Source organism: Lonchura striata, chromosome 2, assembly GCF_046129695.1.
Source record: "Lonchura striata isolate bLonStr1 chromosome 2, bLonStr1.mat, whole genome shotgun sequence".
NCBI classification, from domain to species: domain Eukaryota; kingdom Metazoa; phylum Chordata; class Aves; order Passeriformes; family Estrildidae; genus Lonchura; species Lonchura striata.
The window spans coordinates 26,792,488-26,815,498 of record NC_134604.1 but is presented as its reverse complement, the minus strand read 5'-3'; the positions used below and the strand labels follow the sequence as shown (position 1 = coordinate 26,815,498).

General features: G+C 43.1%; 2 protein-coding genes across 4 annotated transcripts in view; one reads left to right on the top strand and one right to left on the bottom strand.

The window, feature by feature from the left end:
* The window catches only part of B4GALT4 (beta-1,4-galactosyltransferase 4), a 28,060-nt gene extending 22,585 nt beyond the window's left edge, over nucleotides 1-5,475 (top strand). For all 3 annotated transcript variants that reach the window (XM_021549204.2, XM_021549203.3, XM_077781240.1), the window contains 3 exons: nucleotides 1,757-1,879; nucleotides 4,287-4,391; nucleotides 4,822-5,475. In XM_021549204.2, coding sequence (XP_021404879.2) covers nucleotides 1,757-1,879; nucleotides 4,287-4,391; nucleotides 4,822-4,963 — 370 coding nt within the window. In that variant the 3' untranslated portion in view covers nucleotides 4,964-5,475. The remainder of the gene's footprint in view (nucleotides 1-1,756; nucleotides 1,880-4,286; nucleotides 4,392-4,821) is intronic.
* A 1,013-nt stretch (nucleotides 5,476-6,488) lies between these two features.
* B4GALT3 (beta-1,4-galactosyltransferase 3) lies at nucleotides 6,489-21,770 on the bottom strand. The gene is made up of 6 exons (XM_021549206.2): nucleotides 21,249-21,770; nucleotides 13,285-13,520; nucleotides 11,504-11,694; nucleotides 10,767-10,889; nucleotides 7,969-8,073; nucleotides 6,489-7,054 (listed from the first exon to the last, which is right to left on the bottom strand). The coding sequence occupies exons 1-6, from the start codon at nucleotides 21,484-21,486 to the stop codon at nucleotides 6,913-6,915; spliced, it is 1,035 nt and encodes a 344-aa protein (XP_021404881.1). The 5' UTR covers nucleotides 21,487-21,770; the 3' UTR covers nucleotides 6,489-6,912.
* Nucleotides 21,771-23,011: the final 1,241 nt, after the last annotated feature.

Genomic DNA, 23,011 nt, shown 5'->3' with positions numbered 1-23,011 from the left:
AGTAGAGCAAAGTCCAGCTGGAGGTCAGTCACTAGTGCTTTACACCAGAGTTTGATACTGAGGCTGGTACTAGTTAGAGTCTTCAGTAACCTAGAAGATGCAGCAGATTGCACCTTCAGCAGGTTTTCAGAAGACACAAATTTCACAGGGTTGGTTTATGTAGCAGGGCCTTTGTCAGGCTGGAGAATGTGGCCAGCAGGAATCTGAACAGGGAAGTTCAACAAAGGGAAATGCAGTGTCCTGCACCTGGAGACAAATAACTCTGTGACCACTAGCTGCTGGTGCAGCAACTGTCTGGAAAGCAGTTTTACCAGAAAGGACCTTGGGCCAGCAGTGTGCCCTTGTGACAGAGGCCAGAGGCATCTTGTGGGGGGAGTTACCAGCAGATTGAGGGAGGCAATTGTTCCCTTCTACTCAGCACCAAGGAGATGACACCTGGAGTACTGTGTCCAGTTGTGGGACACACTGGACTCTCTCTGAGGAGAGCCTGAGAACGTGATTAAGGGAATGCAGCATCTGACATGTGAGGGAGGCTGAGTGTGCTAGGACTGTTTAGCACAGAGAAGGCAGAGGGAGATTTTGGAAACGTGTATACATACCTGATGAAAGAGAGTAGAGAGTCTGGAGCCAGACCCTTCTCAGTGAAAGGCAAGTGGTAATGGGCACAAACTAAAACACAGGAAATTCCACTTAAATACATGAAAAAAGTTCTTTTTTATTGTGAGTATGGTCAAATACAAAACAGGCTTCCCATAGAGCTTGTGGAATCTCCATCCTTGGAGATGCTCAGAATCTGACAGAACATGTTCCTCAGCAAGTTGCTCCAGCAGACGTTGCTCTGAGCAGAGGGGTTGGATTATGTGATCTCCAGGGGTCCCTTTGACATTCAAAATTCCTCTGTGATGCTGTGAGCAAAAATCAGCCAGGAAAAATAGTCTCGAGGGAGGTTGTGTTGAGGATCTTGCATTGATTTATTTTCTCCTTTGTTGTTTTTAAAATTATGTTCATGGTAAGCCAGAAATAACAATAAGCACTGTCTGGCATGTCCAGTGCCATAATGACTACTTCCTAGCCCTGGCAATTGGTTAATCTATTTAGATTCACATACATGTACAAATGTAATCTGCAGCCATGTGCCCATCACCTCTGTAGAGGCTGTATTGTAGTGTAGAAAGCAATTAGCAGAATGGTCTAAGACATTTAAAGTAGATGCATTTTTGAGAATGAGGAAGGTAAAAGTTAGAAATTAATCTTTAGAGCTGAGCTCTGTTACATTGGGTTACTAAGTAACTTACGCTGTACCTTACCTTGGAATTGCTATTGCAATATCCAGTAGCACGTGTGCCTTTGCCTGTGAGCTGATTTCTTTCCAAGTTTTTCAGATTCAGCTCTGAGATAATCAGTGGCTTGCTGTTGTTATTGCAGAGCTTCCACTACATTAGTGCATAGCTTTGTTGCTTTTCTATACCTGAGAGTCCCTGAAAGGAAGTATCTACTTGTCTGGCAGGGGAATTGTGTAAAGAGAGAGAAGCTTCTGAATAAGACTCTGTTCTCTCAGTTGGAGAGGTAACTTTTTCTGGCCTAAAGCAAATAACCATCTTTTTGTGAAAAGAGGAAGAGAGCAGGACTGGCTTTGTGGATCTGTGCACCCTTAACCCTGTGAAAGACAAGTCTAGATCTGGAGTATCAGGGTGATGTTTTCATTTTTGATGAAATTTGATGTTTAATTTTTCATTCTCTCTTCTTGTACATCTAGGTTACGGTACCGGGGATATTTTGGAGGTGTAACTGCTCTTACAAGAGATCAGTTTTCCAAAGTGAATGGATTTTCTAACAACTACTGGGGTTGGGGTGGAGAAGATGATGACCTTCGAATCAGGTAAACAAGGAAGACCTAGTTTTAAGAAATTTTAAAAATTGACCCAATTTCACACTAAGCCTCCAAGAGCAAAACACCCCAGGGGCCTTCACTCAGAACAGCACTGAACAGTACTGCAGTGGCGATGTGAAGTCCAAGATGCAGTTCTGTGAGCAGTTTCCTCTTTGCAAGGGTTAGGTATGTCTGATGCCCAGTCCTCTTCCTCACACCACTTTTGGGGTGTGGGTTAAGTTATTTGGTTGGGTTGGTTTGGTTTCGTCTCAGACACACAGCAGTTTTATTCTTACTTGGAAATTGGTTATAATTGAAGTCTGGAATGTGGTTTGCCAGAGAAGCACAAATGTATGGAGTTCCAGTGCTTTGCTAGAATGTGGGAGTGTTTTGGTGGGACTGGGTGTTTTGCATTTTTGACTACTGGATTTACTCCAAGTAGGGCTTAGTTTGTATTTGTGTAGTGTTGATTATAGGAAAGATAGCAAATAACTTGAATTTTAGAAAGGTTACACATATATGTATAAGCCCTTTGCTCTTGTGAAAATTCATTTTGCAGATGTACCTGTCAAAGTAGGAAAAACCTGTTGGCTGGAGAGGTTTAGTGGGACAAAGAAGTCAACCAAAATTTATGTTGATCTTTTGCCCTTTGCTTAGGAATAAATCTCTAATCCTGCATTGCTATTAGTAAATGCAGAAAAAGCCACAAGCAAACAGCAGATAAGAACCCACAACTCCACAAGCTCTGCTGGCAGAACCTATCAGTTTGTAACTTGGTTTATACTCTGTCATTTTTAACTTGTTATCCTTTTCGGTTGCTGTAATATGCAAACATACATTTCACTGACATAAAATTTCTATCCCTGGTGATGTTATGTAAATACACAGGGGATAAAAATGTGTTAGAAGTTAGGAACTTCCAAATGAAAAGTGTTTCTCAGTGTCAGTTCAGCAGATCGGTCAGCTCTGTCTGAAGAAATCTGAAAGGTCTGCTTCAGGTATGGATTTCTGTCCCTTAACCACAACTATTTTTTCCTTCTTACTCCTGCCTAGACACACCAAGTTCTCTATGACCTCCTGGGAGCTGATTTTTATAGTTTAGGGGGTGGCTTGGTGCTATTTTATCCCCTGGCTTCCCATGGGTGATAGTTGTTTCAAATATTCCCATGGGCAGCAGGACAACAAGATTTACTTGAGGGTCTTGAGGGATTTGCACAGAGGGTCTCTGTGACATTTGAAAGGGGTTGGAAATAAGTGATGCCTTTGTGTGGCACTTTGTAACTTTGCAGCTCTTGAGGTCTTGGTGGGAAACCAAGTCCTGACCCAGTGTGTGCTATGCAGCTGCACTTGGCTTGTGCCTTGGGCTTGGCTGGTGACCGAGTTTGCAGGGGTAGGTAATGGCAAGCTTGCTGTCTGGGGTTTTTGTGCAGAGATCCTTGGTGCCCTCCCGAGGGAAGTCAGCAGATGGCAGCATCCCTTCGGTGCTTTCAGAATTCGGGGCTGGGGACTCTCATATTCTGCTGATCTGCCTCTAGAACAAACGTGATGGTCTCGCTTGGGGCCCCTCCTAAGGCATGTATCACAGAGAAATTCTTCAGATCATTTGTTGTAATTCTTTGATAATTTACTGCTACAAAGTCATGGAAATCTCTAAGGGGCTCAATTTTTTCAAATCTTGGTTTCCTAGTTCTCTTTCAGCTGATGAGTAACTAGCAAAGAGGTGGACTATTCCTTAATTCCCTTGTTAAAAAGTTTCTTCCTTTCTGCTGTCAGGGCAAAGCTGTGCTCCACAGATATATGTAGGGTCAAAAGCTCCAACTAGCGAGCAGTGGGGTGTGTATCAGTATTTAAATGTCTGATGTCAGACATTTAAATCTGTGCACAGGGCTCAGTGCTTCTGGCATTGTTCTCAGAGAAATTCTCTTAATATGAACAAATAAGAGTTTTGCAGCTGTCTGGCAGCTACTAAAAAAGAAAACAAGCTTTTAATTTATTTTTGGAGAACTAGCAAGTATAGGGGTTTTATTGCAGGGGTTGAGATTAACTTGTTGCAGAACATGTGGAGACTTGCTACAGGGAGTACACAGTAGTCCAGTCAATACTGATATAAATGTGCTCTGTTGTATAATGTGTGCTTAAAGCTCTACATCTCTACTGTAGTTACCTGCTTCTGTTCAAAAGAAAGATGTATCTGTCACCCCCCCCCCCCCCCCAGATCTGTTCTCCAGGAATGCAACTCTGAGCCTCATTTCTCTTGCAAAATGGGTTGTGAAAGAGATGCAGATGAGCTTTTACAACTCTGTAGTTGCTTCCACAGCATCTACAAGAAATGAAGCCTCCAATTGTTGGGTCTTTTCGTTAACAGCTGGTTTATAGGTGTTGTCTTCCTCACAACACTTCTTACTCCTTCTTGCAGGGTTGAGATGCAGAAGATGAAAGTGGTGAGGCCACCTGCTGATGTGGCCAGGTACACGATGATCTTCCACAACCGTGACCATGGTAATGAGGAGAATCAAGAGAGGTGGGTCAAGAACAGGTTTGTTCTGTCATGGTCTGTGGCTGAGCCAGGCACCTGGGGGACAAGTTCTTTGCTCCAGGCCAAACAGGCTTTTTGTGGTACCCAGAGGCTCTGGGGAACACCCACCCCATGACAACACTGTTCACAGCTAGTAGCTGTTTTCTCAACATGAGATCTTCCTAGAACTGACTGGGTGGTGTTCTCTAGAAACTTCCAAAATTACACTTACATAGGTATGATTTAAACATGATTTCAGAGATTGAGCCAAAGAATTTTTCTCCCCATATATGATTGTGCTGGAAACAGGAACAGGACTTTGTATTTCCAGTAGATAAAAAATAGCAGTAGCTTTGCTTCCAAATTTACTACCATTGGGAAAGAGCTCAAAACTCCTGTGCACATCCGTGAAGATTTTTCTTCTTTTTGTCCTCAGGATGAAGCTTCTCCGTCAGGTCTCTAGAACATGGAAGACAGACGGGCTGAATTCCTGTTCCTATAAACTGCTCTCTGTGGAACACAACCCGCTGTACAGCAACATCACGGTGGACTTCAGCGTGCAGCCCAAGGTCTCATAGGGGGCAGCACCTCCCAGGTTACAGGAATGGCAACAGATCTCCTTTGTGGCTGCTGTTAGAGCAGATGACCTCCAGCACCTGCTTGGAAGAGTCCTTCAGTATAACAGGAGCAAGTAAAGTGTTCCTTCACAGCATTTCATTGGGCGGTTGAGAGTTTCCTTTTGTGAGGACTTATCCAAGTCCTCCTTTTCTGAGGAGTTACAGACTTACCCAAGGGACAGGTCCTTGTGTTCTTCTATGCACTTTTTGCTGGGACATTAGAAAATGTGTCCTTGTTTGGGCTGGTCCAAGGACTTGAACCAAATCCCTGAAAAAATACTTGGTTTTGCAACTCTTTCTAGAGCTATTTGTGGTCTCATTAAAAGCACAATAAGTCTTCAAGAGCTACAAACTTGATGAGAAAAGTTAATTTTTTCTGGCCTAAGGAAAAACTGCTCATGTGTGAGGGAAGGGCAGTAATGGTAATGGGTAAGGAGATGTTACAAATTTCTCAATAAATGCAGTCCACTGAACTCCAGAGTGTCTCATCCTTTGCACCACGGTGTCCCCTGCTGAGCGACTGCTGCCATGTCCCGTGGCAGTGATCAATCTCATTCTGCAGCAGGCTGCCTCTTACTCTCCAGGGATCAAGAAGGAAAGGCAGTGGCCAGCTGTGTTGGAGGGGGAGAAATTCCACTCCACATACTTTAATGCTTTGGACCACACTGGTGGAAGAGTGTGTACTTGTATACATTCCCAGGCCATTATCATCTGTGAGTCTTGCTTAAGAAACAGGTGAAAGGCTGTGGATAACCAGCTGTTCCACTGTGCTGCTGCATTTGTGCAAAGTTTTGAGCAGAGCACTGCATTTACTGCATTGTATTTAACTGTCTTTACATGTTGATGTGAAGCCAGGCTTGGCAGAGTTTATTTTAGGACTATTCCAATTGTGGATAAGACTGAAACTAAACATTTGTAATTATAGTGGCACAGATGCAGCTTTTCAATGATGGAGTTTTTGTATCTTCAAGTAACAAGCCAAAATACCCTGTGTCACACTCAAAATAACTGCACCTGGCAGACAGTGCTATAGATTGAGTTGGCAGAGAAAGTAAGTTTACAGGAAGGGCAAGGGTTTGGGCTTACTGTGTCAGTCTCACAGTTAGGTAAGTACAAGTGCTTTCCTGCCAGGGTCACAGCTCCACTGTTGACATGTTTTGGCTTCAAGGAAAAACTAGTATTTAATTTCTCAGAAGTATTATATATTGAAGGCAGCTCAGCCTTGAATGATACTTAATGTCTGAGCAACAGCTGTAGTGGTAGATTAATTTCCCTGCTCTGAGCAGGAGGTCAGACTAGGTGACAGCCTCAGGTCCCACTCAGTCTGCATTACTTGCAGCTACAATAAAATAATTTCAACAGTGGCAGTTTGGGTCAGAAAAAAAAAAAATCGGGGATTTAAACTCTGGTTTGTCTGGTTTCAGGGCAACTTTCTTTTTTATTACAGTATTCTATAAAACTCTTAAGCCAAACACATAACTCCATGTATATTACTCAAATTCACAAAAGATATTTATAGAACTGTAAATGGCTTTAACACCTTCTCAAAATACAACACGTCAGAGGCCACTCTGACAGAATGGCTTGCATCCCAATTAACACTTAAGTACAAAGCAGGACAGAGCTATCCAGCTACTGAACAAAGGTTCCAGAAAGCTTGGATTGGCTTACTGTCACAGAGATATGGCTCAGGAGTCTGTTTTACAGTGACTTGGACAATTTTTACAGTAAGCCACAGACTGTTTAGTAGCCATCGTACCCTGTTCCTAGAGCCTCTTCTAAATCCAGAACATTTTGGAGAAAAGTGAAAGGCAAAAGGGTTAATCTCAGGTGGGGCAGACACCACAGGAAAAGGAGGGATTGGCTGAATGCTCATGTGGCACCCAGCCTCTGCTTTTGTTTTCAGCCTCTTAAGAAAATGGAGGAACATATCCAATGTCCACAGTGATCTTGGTATAGAGAGGATGCTTAATCCTGGAAATGAGCCTGAACTGTAATGTATTCATTCCATCGGCTTTCCATGTTTTTCTGGTGTTGTGTTGGGAAGGAGGCCTGAGGGAGGAAGAATACATACAGTTAGAAGAAAGAAGGTAACATTTGCAGCTGAAGCTGCAAAAGAAAGTGTCTTCAGAGGGCAGAAAAGCCCCGAGACAATTCTTCCCATGATACAGTCTGAACAGATTAGAGGGAGTTCACATTGCGTATTCCAAACAAGGAGAATGATTCGGACTGGACCCTGATCAGAGAGGGAGACCAGCGAGGTGGCAGCTAGAGTCTCCAAAAACCAAGAAGCTGTCAGCAGCTTAGAGAGAGCTGGGAGTGCAACGCAGAAGTTTGCAGCCACGGTGTACATAGGCTGCTGTAGGTAGGTTTTTGACAGGGTTGTTATGGAAACCTGAGTTTTGAGATGATAAAGAGAAATTTGCACTGCTGCTATGAGAAGCCTCTACCATACTTGACCCAACACCCTCCTCCAGCTCTTCTATATAAAACAGTCTTTGATAAAGTCTCTCACAGCACCTTTCTCATGTCTTCAAACTAGAATATTGCCTTCCACTATTTTAATGGCACCTTGTAACTCCACACAGACTGAATAGCAAGGTTTTAATATTGGGAACTTGTAACACAGTGCCTCTTCAAACTGGAATCTCCCTATTTTTAAGGCAAGCAGTATTTTTTTCTTTAAGTTTTACTCCTTGTACAATTTAATGTTTAAATCTGATGTGCTAGCTGGCATGTGTCCTTCACAATAGGAAGGAAAGACAGGAAACTAGAAAAAACCCTTCAAGTGTGAAGACAGGAACTGAATGATTCAGTTGAAACTGACTGGGGGCTGCTTTTAAATAGCCTTCCTAAAGCAGAAAAAGCAGCAGTGCCATGAGGCATATGTAGCCTGTGCTGGGGAAGATGACAGCAACAGCCAAGCTGCCACAAGGCCCAGAGTCGCCCCCAGCCCCACCAGGTACCTCCTCCAAGGCTCCTGGATCTCTGTCTCTTCGTTGTAGTCCATCACTCGGTAGCGTCCAAGGTGAGGTGATGTCCGGACTATTTTCATTCCTGCCAAGTGAATCCTTTAAAACAACATACAAAACTGTTTGCTTGGGCATAGAGATGCCACTTCCAGGCTTATGGTCAGAGATAATTTTCAGTGCTAATCCAATAAAAACAGAGGGCAGAAGCAGCACAGGGCCACATGATCTTCTCTAGCAGGCTCTAGGCCAGGCTTAGGCTAGAAAGCTCCCAGCTGCAGCGCACTTTGACAGGGCACAGGGGGATTAAAGCAAGCAGGGAATGAACTACAACATACAGAGCATTCAAAAGCAGTTCCCCTGAATCTGACTAATGAGCATTATTCCACTTCCTCCTAAAAGCAGAGCTTTTTGCCTAGAGGTCCATCCCCTAAATTTTAAGGAAAAAAAAAAACAAAAACCAAAGATCTCAAACTTGCAGTTTCTGAAAGGAAGCCAGTTCTGAGTTTCAAAAACAGATTAAGCCTCTCTGTTCTTTGAGAAGTGCCATTCATTCAGATGGCCTGATTAGAGTGGTTCATAAAAGATTAGGCATAAATACAGGCACCAGACAAACATATGTAAACTCGGCTGCAGTACAGTTAGATAAGAGAAGAGGAACTGAAGGCTCAGAATTCCAGAACAGAGCTTCTAAGCCCAGCATTTTGGGTGACTTTCAAGCAACTTGCAGCCCACTGCTGATAGCACCTATGTTACTTTGCCAATAAAGAGTGTCTTCAATAGTGCTAGGGCTACCAAACCTCTGTTATCACAGGACAGCCCTTAGGCAGAGAAAATTCCTGTGAATGTAAGAATGAATGTTTGCTCAGTTGAGGTTATCTAACTGGCATGTTTGCAGCATTTGACTGCATTCCATCGGGATCTGATACAGCAGGAATGTGATAAAGCTGAAAGGCTACAGAATTGAAAATATCTGTTAGGCTAGAGCCATCAGATGATTGTAACACTTCACTGACAGTGTTATAGTTCCATTATTTCACACGGAGTTGTAGACAGTTTCTTGTTTTCTGAACATAAGCTTATGGCACATTTTATCATAGAGACAAAAAAGCAAGTACACTAAACTAGCTTTGCTGTTAGGTTTTGCATTGCAAATAAGACTAAAACTGAATTGTTAATACATTCATTTACTGTTAAGAAGAGTCCAGGAGACTTTCCTGTAGTTGAAAATGTTAACACACGAGTGGCTCCAATTAGAATAGTGTTTTCTTCTAATAAAATGTAGATCCTGGTATCTGCTACAACTTGTGTTAGAGAGTACTGCAGTCTGGTGACTATAAGTAGCAGCTGGCAGTTTTTTTCATTAACTCTGCTTTAAATAAGCAGTATCCCAGAAAAAAAAAATCATCTTTACACAGAATTTTTTAAAACTGGACATTAAAATGTAAAAATAAAAAAAGAAATTAATTAATTTTTTTGCTACATGGCAAGGAATGCTTGAGCACCTAAAATCCAGATCCCAGCTGGTCATTGAAGAACAGCCAGTTCATTCCTAACTTCTGCAGGCTGAGACTTCAGAATGTGAATAAATCATTAACAGGCATTGTCCACAGCCTCCATGTATCTGGGCCAAAACATTGCTAATCGTTAGTGTGAGTTTTCTGTGAAAACATAGGCCCTAATTCCCTTCCAGAAAGGGCTATTCTGGGAGCTATATAATTCACTTGCCTTCCAGGATTCTCTTCAAGGAAGTGCATTTCTATGCATAACTGGTATGACTCTACCCCGGGTACCAAAAACCAAATTAGATGCCTAAACTATACTAAGAACAGCTGAATACACCCAGCATTGTAGTACTTGATGTAAAGATCTATTTCCTGGCATTCTATTCCTTTCATAAATGCTGACTCTCTAAACAACCATACAACCTTTTAGTTTGCTTTCTCTGAAAGGCAAAGGAGGAATTCTATATTAGAAAATCTGGCTTTCAATTCCCAGATGAATACTGCTTTGAAAAAAACTCCTGTAACTTGTCACATTATGTAAGATAAAAATAACAAAGCTTCCATGGTCAGTTTAGTTTTATAAACTCCCCATGAGCCTGCCTCAGTGCTGGATCATAAAGGTGCACAGTGCAATTCCAAAGATGAATAAAGAAGCTGCAGCCATGATTCTGTACTTGAAGAATTCACATTAGGCAGAGCACCTGGAACTAAACTCATCTATAGAATGCTGCTGCCATGGCAACCAAAGTACAAGAAAAACCATCAACTCTTTCTGTCACTGACTCACACTGGTACACAGGCTCCTCCATCACCCAGCACTGCAGACAAAAGATAGAATTCCTTGTGTTCCTTAATCCCAAGTATCAGTGATTAGGTAACAGTTGGAGCAACCTAAATGCACTTAACTTAAATTCCCAACTGTCTGAGAATTAGTTAAGTACCTTCTTATTCAACAACCTTGCAGATTCCTTCCCTCCCTGGGACTGTCAACATCAGTGGAGGCACTTGTCACCTGCAAGTGGTTATAACCCCTTGCACTGAAGGCACAAGAATGTGAAATAACATTCTGCTCCCCAGAAATGAGAAAGCTTTGTTTTCCCAGCATAGTGATTAGATTCACAGGTTCTGAGCATATTCCAACATTAAGCATTCCCAATACCAACAGCATTTGGGATTTCAATGGCACTGCAAGCACATTAAGGAACAATGTCGTTGGTTCCTTTCCTAGGGTTCTGCTATGCTTCACTTGCCAGCTTAGATCCATTTCAAGTCTGTCCTGTGCACTGGTACCTTGTAGCAATGTCATCATTTTCACCACCATCGCCCCAGTACGTGTTGGGAAACCCATTCATCTTCATGTAATGTTCTGGAGTCATAGCAGACACACCCCCAAAAAAGGACTTGTATGGCAGACTAAAAGAGAAAACAAACAGGCAAACAAACACCACCCTCCAAAAAAACCCAACCAACAAAAAACAGAGTACACTATTGAAGGCTAATGCCTGTCCTCCACAACTAACAGCGTGATCCAAGTCACACATACATAAATTGCATACTTGCAGGCACTCACATGACAATGCCAAACCCCAAAACAGTAAACCCAGTGTAATTCCTATCATGTTCCATTCCCCTCATTGTTTCCCACCACCTTCTCCCAAAACTGACCAAAGTAAAATTAGTTTCAAAATTTGTATCTTGGATCAGTTTGAAGTACCTGTATCCTACCACATTATATTCCACATAATCCAATATTCCCACCTTATATTTTTTTCTTGAAGGAAAGTCAAACAGAAACCTGCCAGTCATTTACCAAGCAGAGCTAACTGTGGAACAGGGAACTACAGGCAAGGAAACATTCAAGATTGCATGCTCGGGTCAAAAATATCCTTTTCTAGGAAGTAACTACTGCAAAACTAACACACAGAAAACCTCACAAAGGTTGTGTCTTTCACTGTTCCCACCCGTACTTGCTAACACAAAGTCAACCAACTGGAATACATCCACAGAAAGCAAATGGAGGCACTTACGTGTACTGAAACTTATCCATGGCACTGGCCATATGCTTGGGATAATATTCATCACAAATGTACAGGTTATAGTCATTCTCAGGCACCAGGTCAATATCATGTAGGACAAGGCAGTCCCACTCTTCATCCTTCATGGCTTCCCGGACACCAACATTAAGCAGCTTTGCTCGGTTAAATGAACCGGTCCCTGCCTGGAAAAGAAAACCTAAGTTTCTTCACCGAAACAACAAAGATGATGGTAGATAACTCAGTAAAAATTTGTTTTAGTCCAAAAGCCTTATTCAAATGAATGAATCCATGCTGGCTGCAAATTCTATGCTCCCAGCTTTGAATGTCAGCCATCCTCTTCACAACATTCTCAGCAGTTGTCAGCTTTGCTGTGCCAGGGGCTGTGCACTGTTGGCACCTGAAGAAGGCAGACTTTCAAGAGATCCATAAGCCAATCCTCAGGTGCACATTTGCACAGCAACACTTTTGCCCTATTGTTTACCAAAACTTGCAAATGAGAAAAAGACCTTGGTCCAACAAAAAAGCTTCTTTGCCCTCCCAATACTGGTTTTAACAGATGGATCCAAAACTTGCTCCCTTGCCACTGATCTTTTGCAACACCAGTCCATGTCAGGTACAAAAAGCTGCCTGACCTGCACAGGCTGCCCGACAGCAGAGCCAAGCCACATGTTTGTATTTGATACAGACTAAGAATATACAGCTGCACTTCAGCATTTATTTTCCAGGTTTTGCTCAGTAGTCACACTGACAAACTACAGACAAACCACATGCAAATCTCAAAAAGAGGAAAATACAAGTTACCACTGTCCTGGGTTACAAAATGAAAGTACTACTGTGAGGTGTAACCAAATTCTGTATTCTACTTTCCTCTACATCACTTTGGGACAAACTCTTAATGAAGGGTTGTTTGCAGCAGCTGCCCAGTGCACAGCCATCCCTCAGGCTTCAGCTGGGTGCTACATAAGGAAAAAAGAGGCAACCCTGCAAGGCAGAATAATGTTTCTTTTTCTTCACAGCGGTGACTCAGCTGTGGTACCTCCCTCCCATGAAGCAACAGTCCCACCCATCCTGAAAGGTCTCTGCTAAGGGGCCATCACAAACTCAGCACCAGCAGAACATCTGGCAGCAACAACCACCAAGGACTCCAAAAATACCCTGTCCCTCATAGGGCTGCATCACTCCATTGTGGAACTCCTGCTCTGGGGGAGGTACCACCTGAACCTGACCCAATTTAATCTCAATCTGGGGATTTGGGACACCACCAATGCTCGAGGGACCCAGAGGAGGACCAGACCTTCTACAGGACCACTGTTTTTGACACTGCAGCCATCACTTAATCAGACTGTGACCACCAACCTCACCAACAGGGGGACAGGCTATACTCTGACTTTGTCACTTTAAACCAGTGTTTTTGTATTAATGCATTTATTGTAATTTTTCTATTAAGTTGTAATTCTGACCTGAAATCTTTCTCAAGATTTTGTGGGGATTCATTTCTGCTGGTTTACTTTCAAACCAGCATAACCACTTAGTGACAAATTTATACCCCCAGGAAAAAAAAACCTCAACAGAACCAATTAATAGCAGAATGATGATCTTGACAAGTGGTACGGTATTTCAGTCATTAGCAGTCATGGAGGTGGGACAGCTATGTGACCTCCTAGCAGCTAGCAGCCCATGCATAAAACAGTATTTCCACATTTCTTCTTCAGAACCCATCCCTTAAGTGGTGTAGCTGAGCTTCCCAGCAGGCACATTTAACTTGGATTTACCTGCTGAATCAGGTAGATAGTGTAACTGAGCTGCTGGCGCTGCAGGAAGGGATGGATGTAGTAGAGAAGATGGCGAAGGTGCTTCTCCTGGTTCCTGTAGGGCACAAGGATGGCGGATTTGTAGCGGGCAAAGCAGTGAGGTGGCTTGTAGTGGCCACCAGACTGAACAAAAGGATTTCTTTTCATGATCATCCTTTCACTGGGGAGCACCCTGAAGCTGATGGTTAATGGACCAACTGTAAGGAGACACAGAAAAAAGAAGTAGTAAGATCAGTGACCTTCTCCACCTTTTTTCAGACCTATGAGATCAGCGACCCACATTTGCTCTTTCAGACAGCAGCCCCACCATGTGACATTCACATTCTCTGGACAGAGCAACGTAATTCTGTCTCTCAGAAGAAGCACAGAGAGAAGAGAAAACAATTTTTATTTCTGCATCTTTGTTTTCCCCATGTGGAATTTGGTATGGAGATTGTTTACCTGAAGTGGTTGCTTGATTGGATTTGGTGAAGGTTGTTTGGGTTCAATGACCAATCGGATCCAGCTGTGCCTCAGACTCTCAGCAGAGAGTCACAAGTTTGTTAGTTAGGTAAGTAAGAAGTAAGTATGTAGAATAGGATAGTATCTCTTTAAATAGTATATTAATGTAATATAGAATAGTTTTAATAAAGCTATCCTTCAGCCTTCTGAGCCAGACATCATCATTTCTTCCCGGTCGGGGTTCTGTTTTTTACTGTAACACCAGAGGAGAGTTAACAACACCCAGGTGTCGGAATCTGAGGTATTGATGATTCTGAGACTGTAAAAAGTCTCTGTCTTTCTGCCCTGTTGTCAAAGAAGAAGCCATAATCCGTCTGTGCTGTTTTCAAGGTTGTTTATTCTTGCTTATCTCTAACATGTTCTGCTGCCCTGCCACAGGTCTGTCCTGCAGGGCAGCGTGTGGGGCTCTGCCCTCAGTGGGATGTTACAAACATTAAATACCAGAAACTACCTGTGCTATATTTACAATAATGTGACAATATCTGTCACCTACGTTGAACAGTGTGTCCCCAGCCTGAACCAATAGAAAAATGCCAACACTACAGTGAAACATGGAGGGCATGAAGAAGGAGAAAAAGGACAAGACACACCCAATTTCCTCCATCTTGTCCCCTTTGGACACCTAATGTAGAATCCTGAAATTTTACTTTTGCACCCATGCCACACTTAATTATTACTTCTATCAAACACTCAGAGCTTGTAATTCATCCTGTAAGATTGAAAACACTTTTCCATGGACAGAGATCACAGACAGTGTCTCTGAGGGCTCTGTCCAGGGGGGTTCCTGACCCCCTGCCAGGGTCCCAGGCCTTCCAGGGCAGCCAGAGGGAAGCCCTGGATTCCCACACCCATACAGAGGTGGCTCCATGATAAATTTCACTGCTGCCTGCTGGCCACGTGTCCCTCCACTTGCTGTGGAGCAGGGAGAGGTGGCCAGCTGAGCAGCAGGAGGACACACTGCCTGCCAGGCATCCCAAGTCCTGGCATGGCCACCAAGTCTCACTGGACTGCTGCACAGCTGCTTCTCCCTGGGACAGGCTGCCTACGGCAGTCTTGTGTTGCTTAGATGAGATCCTTGAATAAATGGATTATCTTAAAGAAACAGCGTTGGAAATTATTCAAGATGAACAGACACATCTGCTTTTGCTACCCATTTGGAAAATTTCTCTAAACCTCTTTCAGAAGAGATTCAAGGACAAAGATGTGCAAGTGGATATTCAGCAGGCCAGGTGAGAAACAGTTTAAAGCCTGGATGGATAGAAATGCTTTAGAAAATATCAGCTCTACCTTTAAAAGCATTTCAAGTTCTATTTGATGTTATAATCACATGCCACAATGGCTGAATTTACTGTATTATTTCATTTTATACACTGTGATAAGCAGGCAGTACTTCAAAATGTTGAGAGAAGCAGATGACAACAGAGAAAGAAGAAAGATGTTATATTCTCAGGAACAGGCACAGGATAGCAAAAGAAACAATATATTACTATTCTTCTACTCAGCACTTTGTTTTTAAATACAAAATATATTGGATATCTTAGAGTTTCTGCCTAATTAAAAAAAAACCGGCATTTTTACATTAATTCTTCCATTCTTCAGATGGAAAAATACTGACAAGTCATAAGTGAAAAAGAATCCAGATAAAGTGTCAATACCCTTTTTAACACAAACCTCATTGTTACAATATAAACAAACAAATTCTACAATTATCTAAATGCCTGTCCTGGATAGTGAGAAAAGCTTCCAGAAGTAGCAGAAGTCTTGTATTTATACATAAATCAGTGTGTCTTAATGGTTTTCTACAACTGTGACCTTTTAAGAAAATAAAACACAGATGCAGAATTTTACCATGCAATGCTTAAATGAACTAAGGAAAAACTTTCACCCAGATCATAATTAGAAGCTGGCAATTTCAAACATCAGGTCCATTCAAAAATTCTTTGCAGGCTGTGCTACCAAGGGCAAAATGGTTTTCTGCACTAGAAGTCTGCAAGGCAAGTTTGTAGTTGATTTTCTTTTTAACAGCTATAAACATGATCTTCTTTTCTTTCCAAGGTGATAATTAACACTATGGCTGTCTTAAATCAGATTTTCAGTATCTTGTAAGTGAGACTCCCTCTTAAACAACTGAAAAATTATTGTCTCAAAAACGTTCTGATAATGAAGCATGACAGCAAGTATTTAGGCTTGGTGTTTAGGAACTTTCATTTGAGCAGGAGAAGGTACAGGGGTGTTTTAAGACTAAATGAGCAAGTGAGTCAAGAATATACTTCTTTCATTTCATCCTATATTCAAATCTTTGCTACAATTCTAACAAAAGCAAACAAAAAAATTGAGCCTGTCCACGCCCACATCCTGTTTAACTGACACAGAAGGAATCAACATCCCTCCACTGGTTTGGGGGGGGTTTGGGTTTTTTGGGTTTGGTTGATTGGTTGGCTGCAGATTTTTTAGAGCAGTAACAAGGCTTAAGGACTAAATTTGCAATAAAATTCAAAGTGTCCATTCTGAGCCAGGGAACATTTTACTACCATAAGGAAACTGGTACAACTCACATTTCTGATGGGCAAACCTGTATTTGATAAGTGCCTCCTTTCCTTCCTCAAGGAACACACAAATGGCATATCCTGAAGGTCAGCCTGAAGAGCCACTGATCCCATTTCTCATGCTGTCAGAAACATCTGGTCTGAATCCCACTGCGTGGGTTTTGTTCATTGGTTTGTTAGTTTGCTTTTAAAGAGAATGCCTGACTTTTGCTTGTCAGCAAGATTTTGCAATAGCTGACTCTTAAATATCACTTTTCAGTCCTTCTCCAACTATTTAAAATAAAGGAGAATTTGATTTTCAGTGCATTACCTGCAGCAGGAAAGCAGATTACATCACTGTATATTTGTACCTGAAACAGAAGAGTGCTTCTTCAGAGAATCATTGTGTGGGCTATGAACCTGGGTCACATTTACAGTGAACATTTCATGGTGGTATATCCTATCTCTGTGCATGCAGTTTCACTTTCCACCTTTAAGACTTCCACGTTTCAGTCCAACAATGTTATCAACCTGTAGTTTATGCTGCTGTTTAGATTAATGGACTTGCTGATTATCAGATCTTTCAACCTAAAGCACCATTAACCACTGATATGATGACAGCTGGAGCTTGCTAAAGAAGTATTATATTCAGGGATTTCAACTAAAGATCACTGCTCTAAGGAAAAAATAAGAAAGGGAATTAATCCCTTTTATTCTCCCACAAAGGCAGGGTTTTGTTTTCTATGAAACAATTTGGACTCTGTATTACAGAGTAAGATTCTGCAGCAACAATCTTTAAATTCCAGAAAAAATAAGATCTTAATTTGAATGTAAGGGTATGAGTAAGATAATGTGAATAGCTTCACTCCTGTCCTCTCCTTCCATACTCAAGCATACCATTCAGGAGTGTTAACATTTGCATTTTCCAGTTTTTTCAAGATATAGTGTCCTCCCATGCTGCCTGGCTCCACACCTCAAACAAATCAGCACAGAAACTCAATCTGGAATATGACAAGGGAAGAAAAAAAAAAAAAAAAAAAAAATCAGTGTGACTTACATCCCCAAAACCTCTGGCTGCCCTACACTCCTTGGCTACAAGCTACATTCTGGCTTTCATGTCTCCCTGCTGTCCAACTAACAAAAGGCTAATGCAGTCTAATCCAATTAAATCCCAAATGTGAACAGAGCACTTGCAGGCTGGACCAAAGAGGGATAAATAAAGCTGCCAAAGCATAGCCTTGGAAAAGGAGGAAAAAAGCCATCTTACACATACTAGGAAGCACAGGATCCCTGTTGAGGCAGGGTACAGAATTAACACCCTGAAGTGTCCAAACAGTTTTTCCATGGCCTGGTTCCAAAGATGTTTCTGTGCCTGTACCATCACACAGAGGGCATTTAATGAATATGAAACTTCAGTGTACAGAGGTAGGTCTCAATTCCATGTGTTGTCAACTGGTGCCACTTCCTAGGCAACATACTTGCCTGACAGGTGACCACTGACTTTGACCATATCTATCCCACCTTATGAAAGTAACTACAGGACTTCTGAACTCCCTGCTGGGTATTTAGAGTTTGCAGCTGTAATTACCAAGCCAAATCAGAATAACCAGAACTTACACAAGATGAACCTACAGGAGCATGGGTGAAGGATGTACTCAGATAACTTGCAGCACCACACACTACATTTAACAGAGTCATATTCATGCAATTCTACCAGGGCTTGGGGAAAAAAAAAATCAGACCAACAACTTTCATTTAAGCATCAGTTTCTAATGATAGAATACAAGGCTGCCTCAATGGCACCTGAAAATAAATCTTAGCATTCAGCACCGACATCTTTTTATTTCTCTTTCAATCCAAGATAAGAAATTCTGGCAGCATTAGAAAATATAGCAGGAGCTACTTAATACAACAGATGGTCCTGCTCATGAAAAGGTTATGACAGATGGGAATGAAAGGCAGTAACTACTATAAGAAGGGCTTGGAAAAAAATCCTTCCATAGCATGAGCAAATTATAAACAGCAGAGTTATAGACAGAACTTTCAGCTATTAAAGTCCTTGAGGGCCAAGCCAGTTTGTTCAGCCCATGCCATGCATGAAGGAAGGTACCCCTTTAAACCAAACCAGAAATAATAAAATAAAGCAAATTCTTCTAGCACCAAACTTTTTCCTAGTGAGAAGAAAAGATGAACTGAAAAAAGACATCTTGCATGAAATGTGAAGAAGTCAGTTTTTGAACTATTTAGTTATGTTTAACAAAGTATAACCCTGGCTCACAAACACTTCACTTTTTCTAAAAACAGAGGAGGAAGAAACAGGCAACGGGTTATTTGAGTAGAAACTTTAACCTTTGAGGAAACTCGAGTAATTTATTCACAATATTAGTGAAGACACTGAATACCTGCAATGCTTTTCAAGTTGCTGGTCACAAAATGCTCAGTGCACAGTACTAGGTGTTTGAAAGTACCACTAGTCAGCAGAAGTCTAGCTCCTCTAAGGCAGAGATGATTAGCAGTTATATTTTAATTCTAACTTCACAGCCCTGGAAGAACCAAGTTGCTGCAGATTCAGGAGACAGGAAATAGACAGATGAGCTGCAAGCTGATTAACATTCAAACAGTTATCAAAATGATCTACTACATATATAAATGGAAAAAGTGCTGCACTTCATAAAAGCCTGATGCAGAAACCATTTAAGCCATTTGGCATCCTTCCAGGTACTTTAACACACTTTAGAGTGGGCACAGTGACTTATTACCAGCTCTGAACAGGAGGCTGAGTCCTCAAGAATTGATTTGAAATCTCATTTAATAGAGTTTATGAAATTAATATTAAAAGGCATTGCTCTCTGCAATATAATGCTTCCAAGAAACATCAGCCTCATGAGAGATGATGGCAACAACTATTCAAGACATTTATAAAGTATTTATATCTCAATTCATATAGGCCCATCACATACAAAAGAAGGGACAACTCCCTCAGAAAACAGCATGCTTCTCAGTTAAGAAAAAAGCAAAACACCCAGAAGAGGCTGGCATGCAGTGATAGAAGGGATAATTTACATCCTATATTTACAGGGAAATACCACTGAGTAAAAGTTAAGCTGAAGAAGAGACCTCATTTTTCTTAAGCTGAATTTGTATCAGGGCTCCAAATTATTTGTGTTTCACTTCAACAATGGCTCATATGCTCAACTCAGTATTTTCAAACAGCAAAGCTTACATGGTTACTTTGCCTCGTGGTTGGCTTTTTTTTCTCCCAGCCAGCTTACTGTTTGTTTCTGTCTGTGACTAACATCATGTTTCCATTTTAGCTCTGAAGAACCGCCTGCAGGACGATCCCCTACTCTCAGTGATGGGCAGAAGAAGAGTTCTTAAAAAGATTTCCAGCTCTAAGAGCACAGATTAGTGTAATTTTACTCTGCATTTGCCTCCTCTGTACATGTCACTACTTTTACTTATCTGATGGTTTGCAGGCAAGCTGCAGAATTGTTTGGTTCTTGCTTTTTGACACTAAAGCTGTCTCCTTTGACTCTTTAGGAGAGAGGACTTTCGTCAGTAGTGGAGACAAATTAGGTGCAGTCACGTTTCTGCTGTGCTTTTTCAAATAAAACAATTCAGCCTGAAGGAAGGAGTTGTAGCTTTCCAGAACTGAATGGGCTGCAGTGCACTGAGGCCATGACACCCAAAAAGGCTCTGTGCTATCAGGATTTCAGGATTTAGTAGAGCCATTTCTGAGGAAATGCTGAAACACACACTCAAAGCTACCTTATAATTTCATCATACATCCTGTATTTAATTTAATTGCAAGCAACATGGGAAGGAAGAAAACATCTCAAAAGAACAAGCATCATTACAAAGATTGCAGTCTGAGCAGGCTCATCCAAAGGGTCCCAGCAGAGCTCTCCAACCTAAGTCTGGAGAACTTGACACAAGAGCACTGGTTTCCCACAGAACTTCCACATGAACCATGCTCAACCATTTGCTCCTAATGGGCTCCATGTGTAGTGATCAGCGTTCCCAGAACAGCAGTCCAGGGCTAGGTGTATACAACATTTAGACATGCAGAAACCTGTGCAATATGGAAAAAGCTACAAGAGTAACTTACTACACAGTACTCGAAGAAGGTGATGGCCCCAAACCAGCTGTAAGTGTATGCTGATGGAACTTAATCCATTCATGGCTGGCTGTGCCAAAGGGATTCACTACTGCCTGAGCAGCACCATCACTTTACTAGCAACACACCTGCTTTATAGGTTTGACTTTGTATTGACTTAAAATTTATGGAGTGTTTTAGTACTGCAACAGCTGGATGAACACTGCTCCTAAGATCAGCTCTGGTTTGGTTCTGCTGTGAATACAAAATAACTTGTGACCTGACTTTTAAGTCTAACAGAGAAGTTTCTAAGCCTAAAGGATGCGTAACAATCATAGACTAGAAGATCACCATGAAGAGCAAGGTGCCATCCTCCTTAAGCTGATTTCAAGTCAATTAATCAATTTATATTGAACTACAGGCTTGATATAAGGCTAAGACAAAGAACCCAGGAGTTATAGTCAGAGCTCAATATTATCAGTTTCTGAATCGTTGGGTCATTTTACACAGGACTGCCAAGAAAAAAAAAAAAAAAAAAAGCATTACTAACTTGATATATTACCATGCTGTTTGCACTCTTGCTCTACAATCTTGACATCTGTGTAACCAAACTCTCAATACTGGAAATTTATAGTAAAACACTTTTCCTCACACAGCAATAAAAACAACACGGGTTGTTACCACGAGGAAATGCTGTCAGTGTTGCGCACACGAGCACACCTGTTCCAAAGCCTGAAGAAGCCCCACCTGAGAGGGGCCCGGGGTGTGACAACGCGGCTTTCCCAGCGCCCGCCCGTACGTACCCAGGAGCGGGGAGAGCGCCGAGCAGGAGCGCGCGGCGGCGCGCCGCGGGGCGCGGGTGAGCAGGCTGAGGTTCGCGTACACATCGTGCGGCTTCGAGTAATCCCCCGCCCCGGGCGGCTCCACAATCCCGCGGAACACGCGCGACGGTCCGCCTCGGTACAGGATCAGGATAAAGATCGCTTGGAAGACAAACACAAACAGCAGGAAACAGTGGCTTTCCATACGCGAGAGGAACATGGTTTTAGCCCATGCTCCGGGATCAGGGCGGTGAGGACTTGAGCTGCCTTCCAGGGCTGCCGTGCCACGCTCAGGGCTACATCGCCGGGCAGACCGCCTCCTTCTCCGCCAACTTTCTGAGGCGGCAGCGTGCTCCCCTAGCTGGGTTCATCAGGACGCCGAGAGCCAGACCTCCCGTTCCCGATGCGAGCTGCAGGAAGGAAGGAGCTGGCCAAAACCACCCCGCTCGGAGCCCCGGGCCAGCGCACGGGCTCGCTGTGGCACAGGCGCAGCGCCCGCCCTCCCCCGCCCGCCTTCCGGCGAGACTACAGCTCCCAGAATGCAGAGCGGGGCAGGGCGGGCCCCGACCGAGCCGTGCTGCCGCGCGGCATGCTGGGAGATGTAGTCTCAACCCGCCCCCCAGTGGCCACCGCTGTGGGTGAGGAGGGAGAAGGATGGGGTGGCTGCTGAACTGCACCCCGTGTCGTCTCCTCGGTGAGCACCCGACTGCTTTAAATTGTCTCCACTTTAAATTGGTCAGGGAGAGATGAATAGAAATGTAGACATTGCAATGGACTGCCCAGGGAGGTGGTGGAGTCTCCGTCTCCGGAGGCGTGTAAGGACAGACCGGGCGTGGTACTGAGTGCCATGGGCTATTTGCCATGGTGGTGTTCGGTCGTAGGATAGACTCGGTGATCTCGGAGGTCTTTTCCAAAGTGATCCTTTAGGCGATTCTATGGAACGGATGCACTTCAGCCAGTGCCTAAAAGGACCACAGCATCCTGGCCGCTGTGAGAGGCCTCCTGCCACAGCCATGCTGCCCTGAAAAATTTCAGCTTATATGCCCCCTCTTCTCTGCCTGATTTTGTAGAGATGGGGCTTAGATTGTGCTGTCAGCCATTTGTCTGCTCTCATGTGCCTGCTTTTGCTTAAATGCAGGAGAGGAAAAGGCTTTTTACAGATATTAAATTCCTACACGCCTACAAAGAAGAGTTGTGTTGGCCACGTTTGTACTGGGAAGAGGGTTAAAAGGAAATCTGTGAGGGGGAGCAGGCTCCTTGAGCTTAGCATTGCACTTCAAGGCTTAGCCACTGGCCCAGCAGCCAGCCCAGAGCAGGCACAGCACTGAGCACTGGACAGGCTGCCCAGAGGCTGCCAGGCTCTTTCCCTGGAGACATTCAGAAGCTGTCCAGATACAGTCCTGAGGAACATGCTCCAGGGGACCCTGCTTGAGCAGGAGGGTTGTGTCAGAACTCACCCCCATACAGGCCACCGATAGTTGGCATCGGTGCTTGGCACCAGCCAACAGTGAATGGGAACTGACTGTCACCATTATTCTGTTTATCTTACTGTAAGACTTTCATACCTTCTCTCTGTGAGTTCTCATGGGCAGCTCCTCACAACACTGACTCCTTTTCTTCTGCACAGCTGGCTGACTTCTTCCTGTCCCTATCACAACCACCTGACCCTTTTTGTCCCTAGGAGCACATACTAACCCTTACCATCCCTAGCACAACAACCTGGCCCTTGCTCCGCACAGCCAACA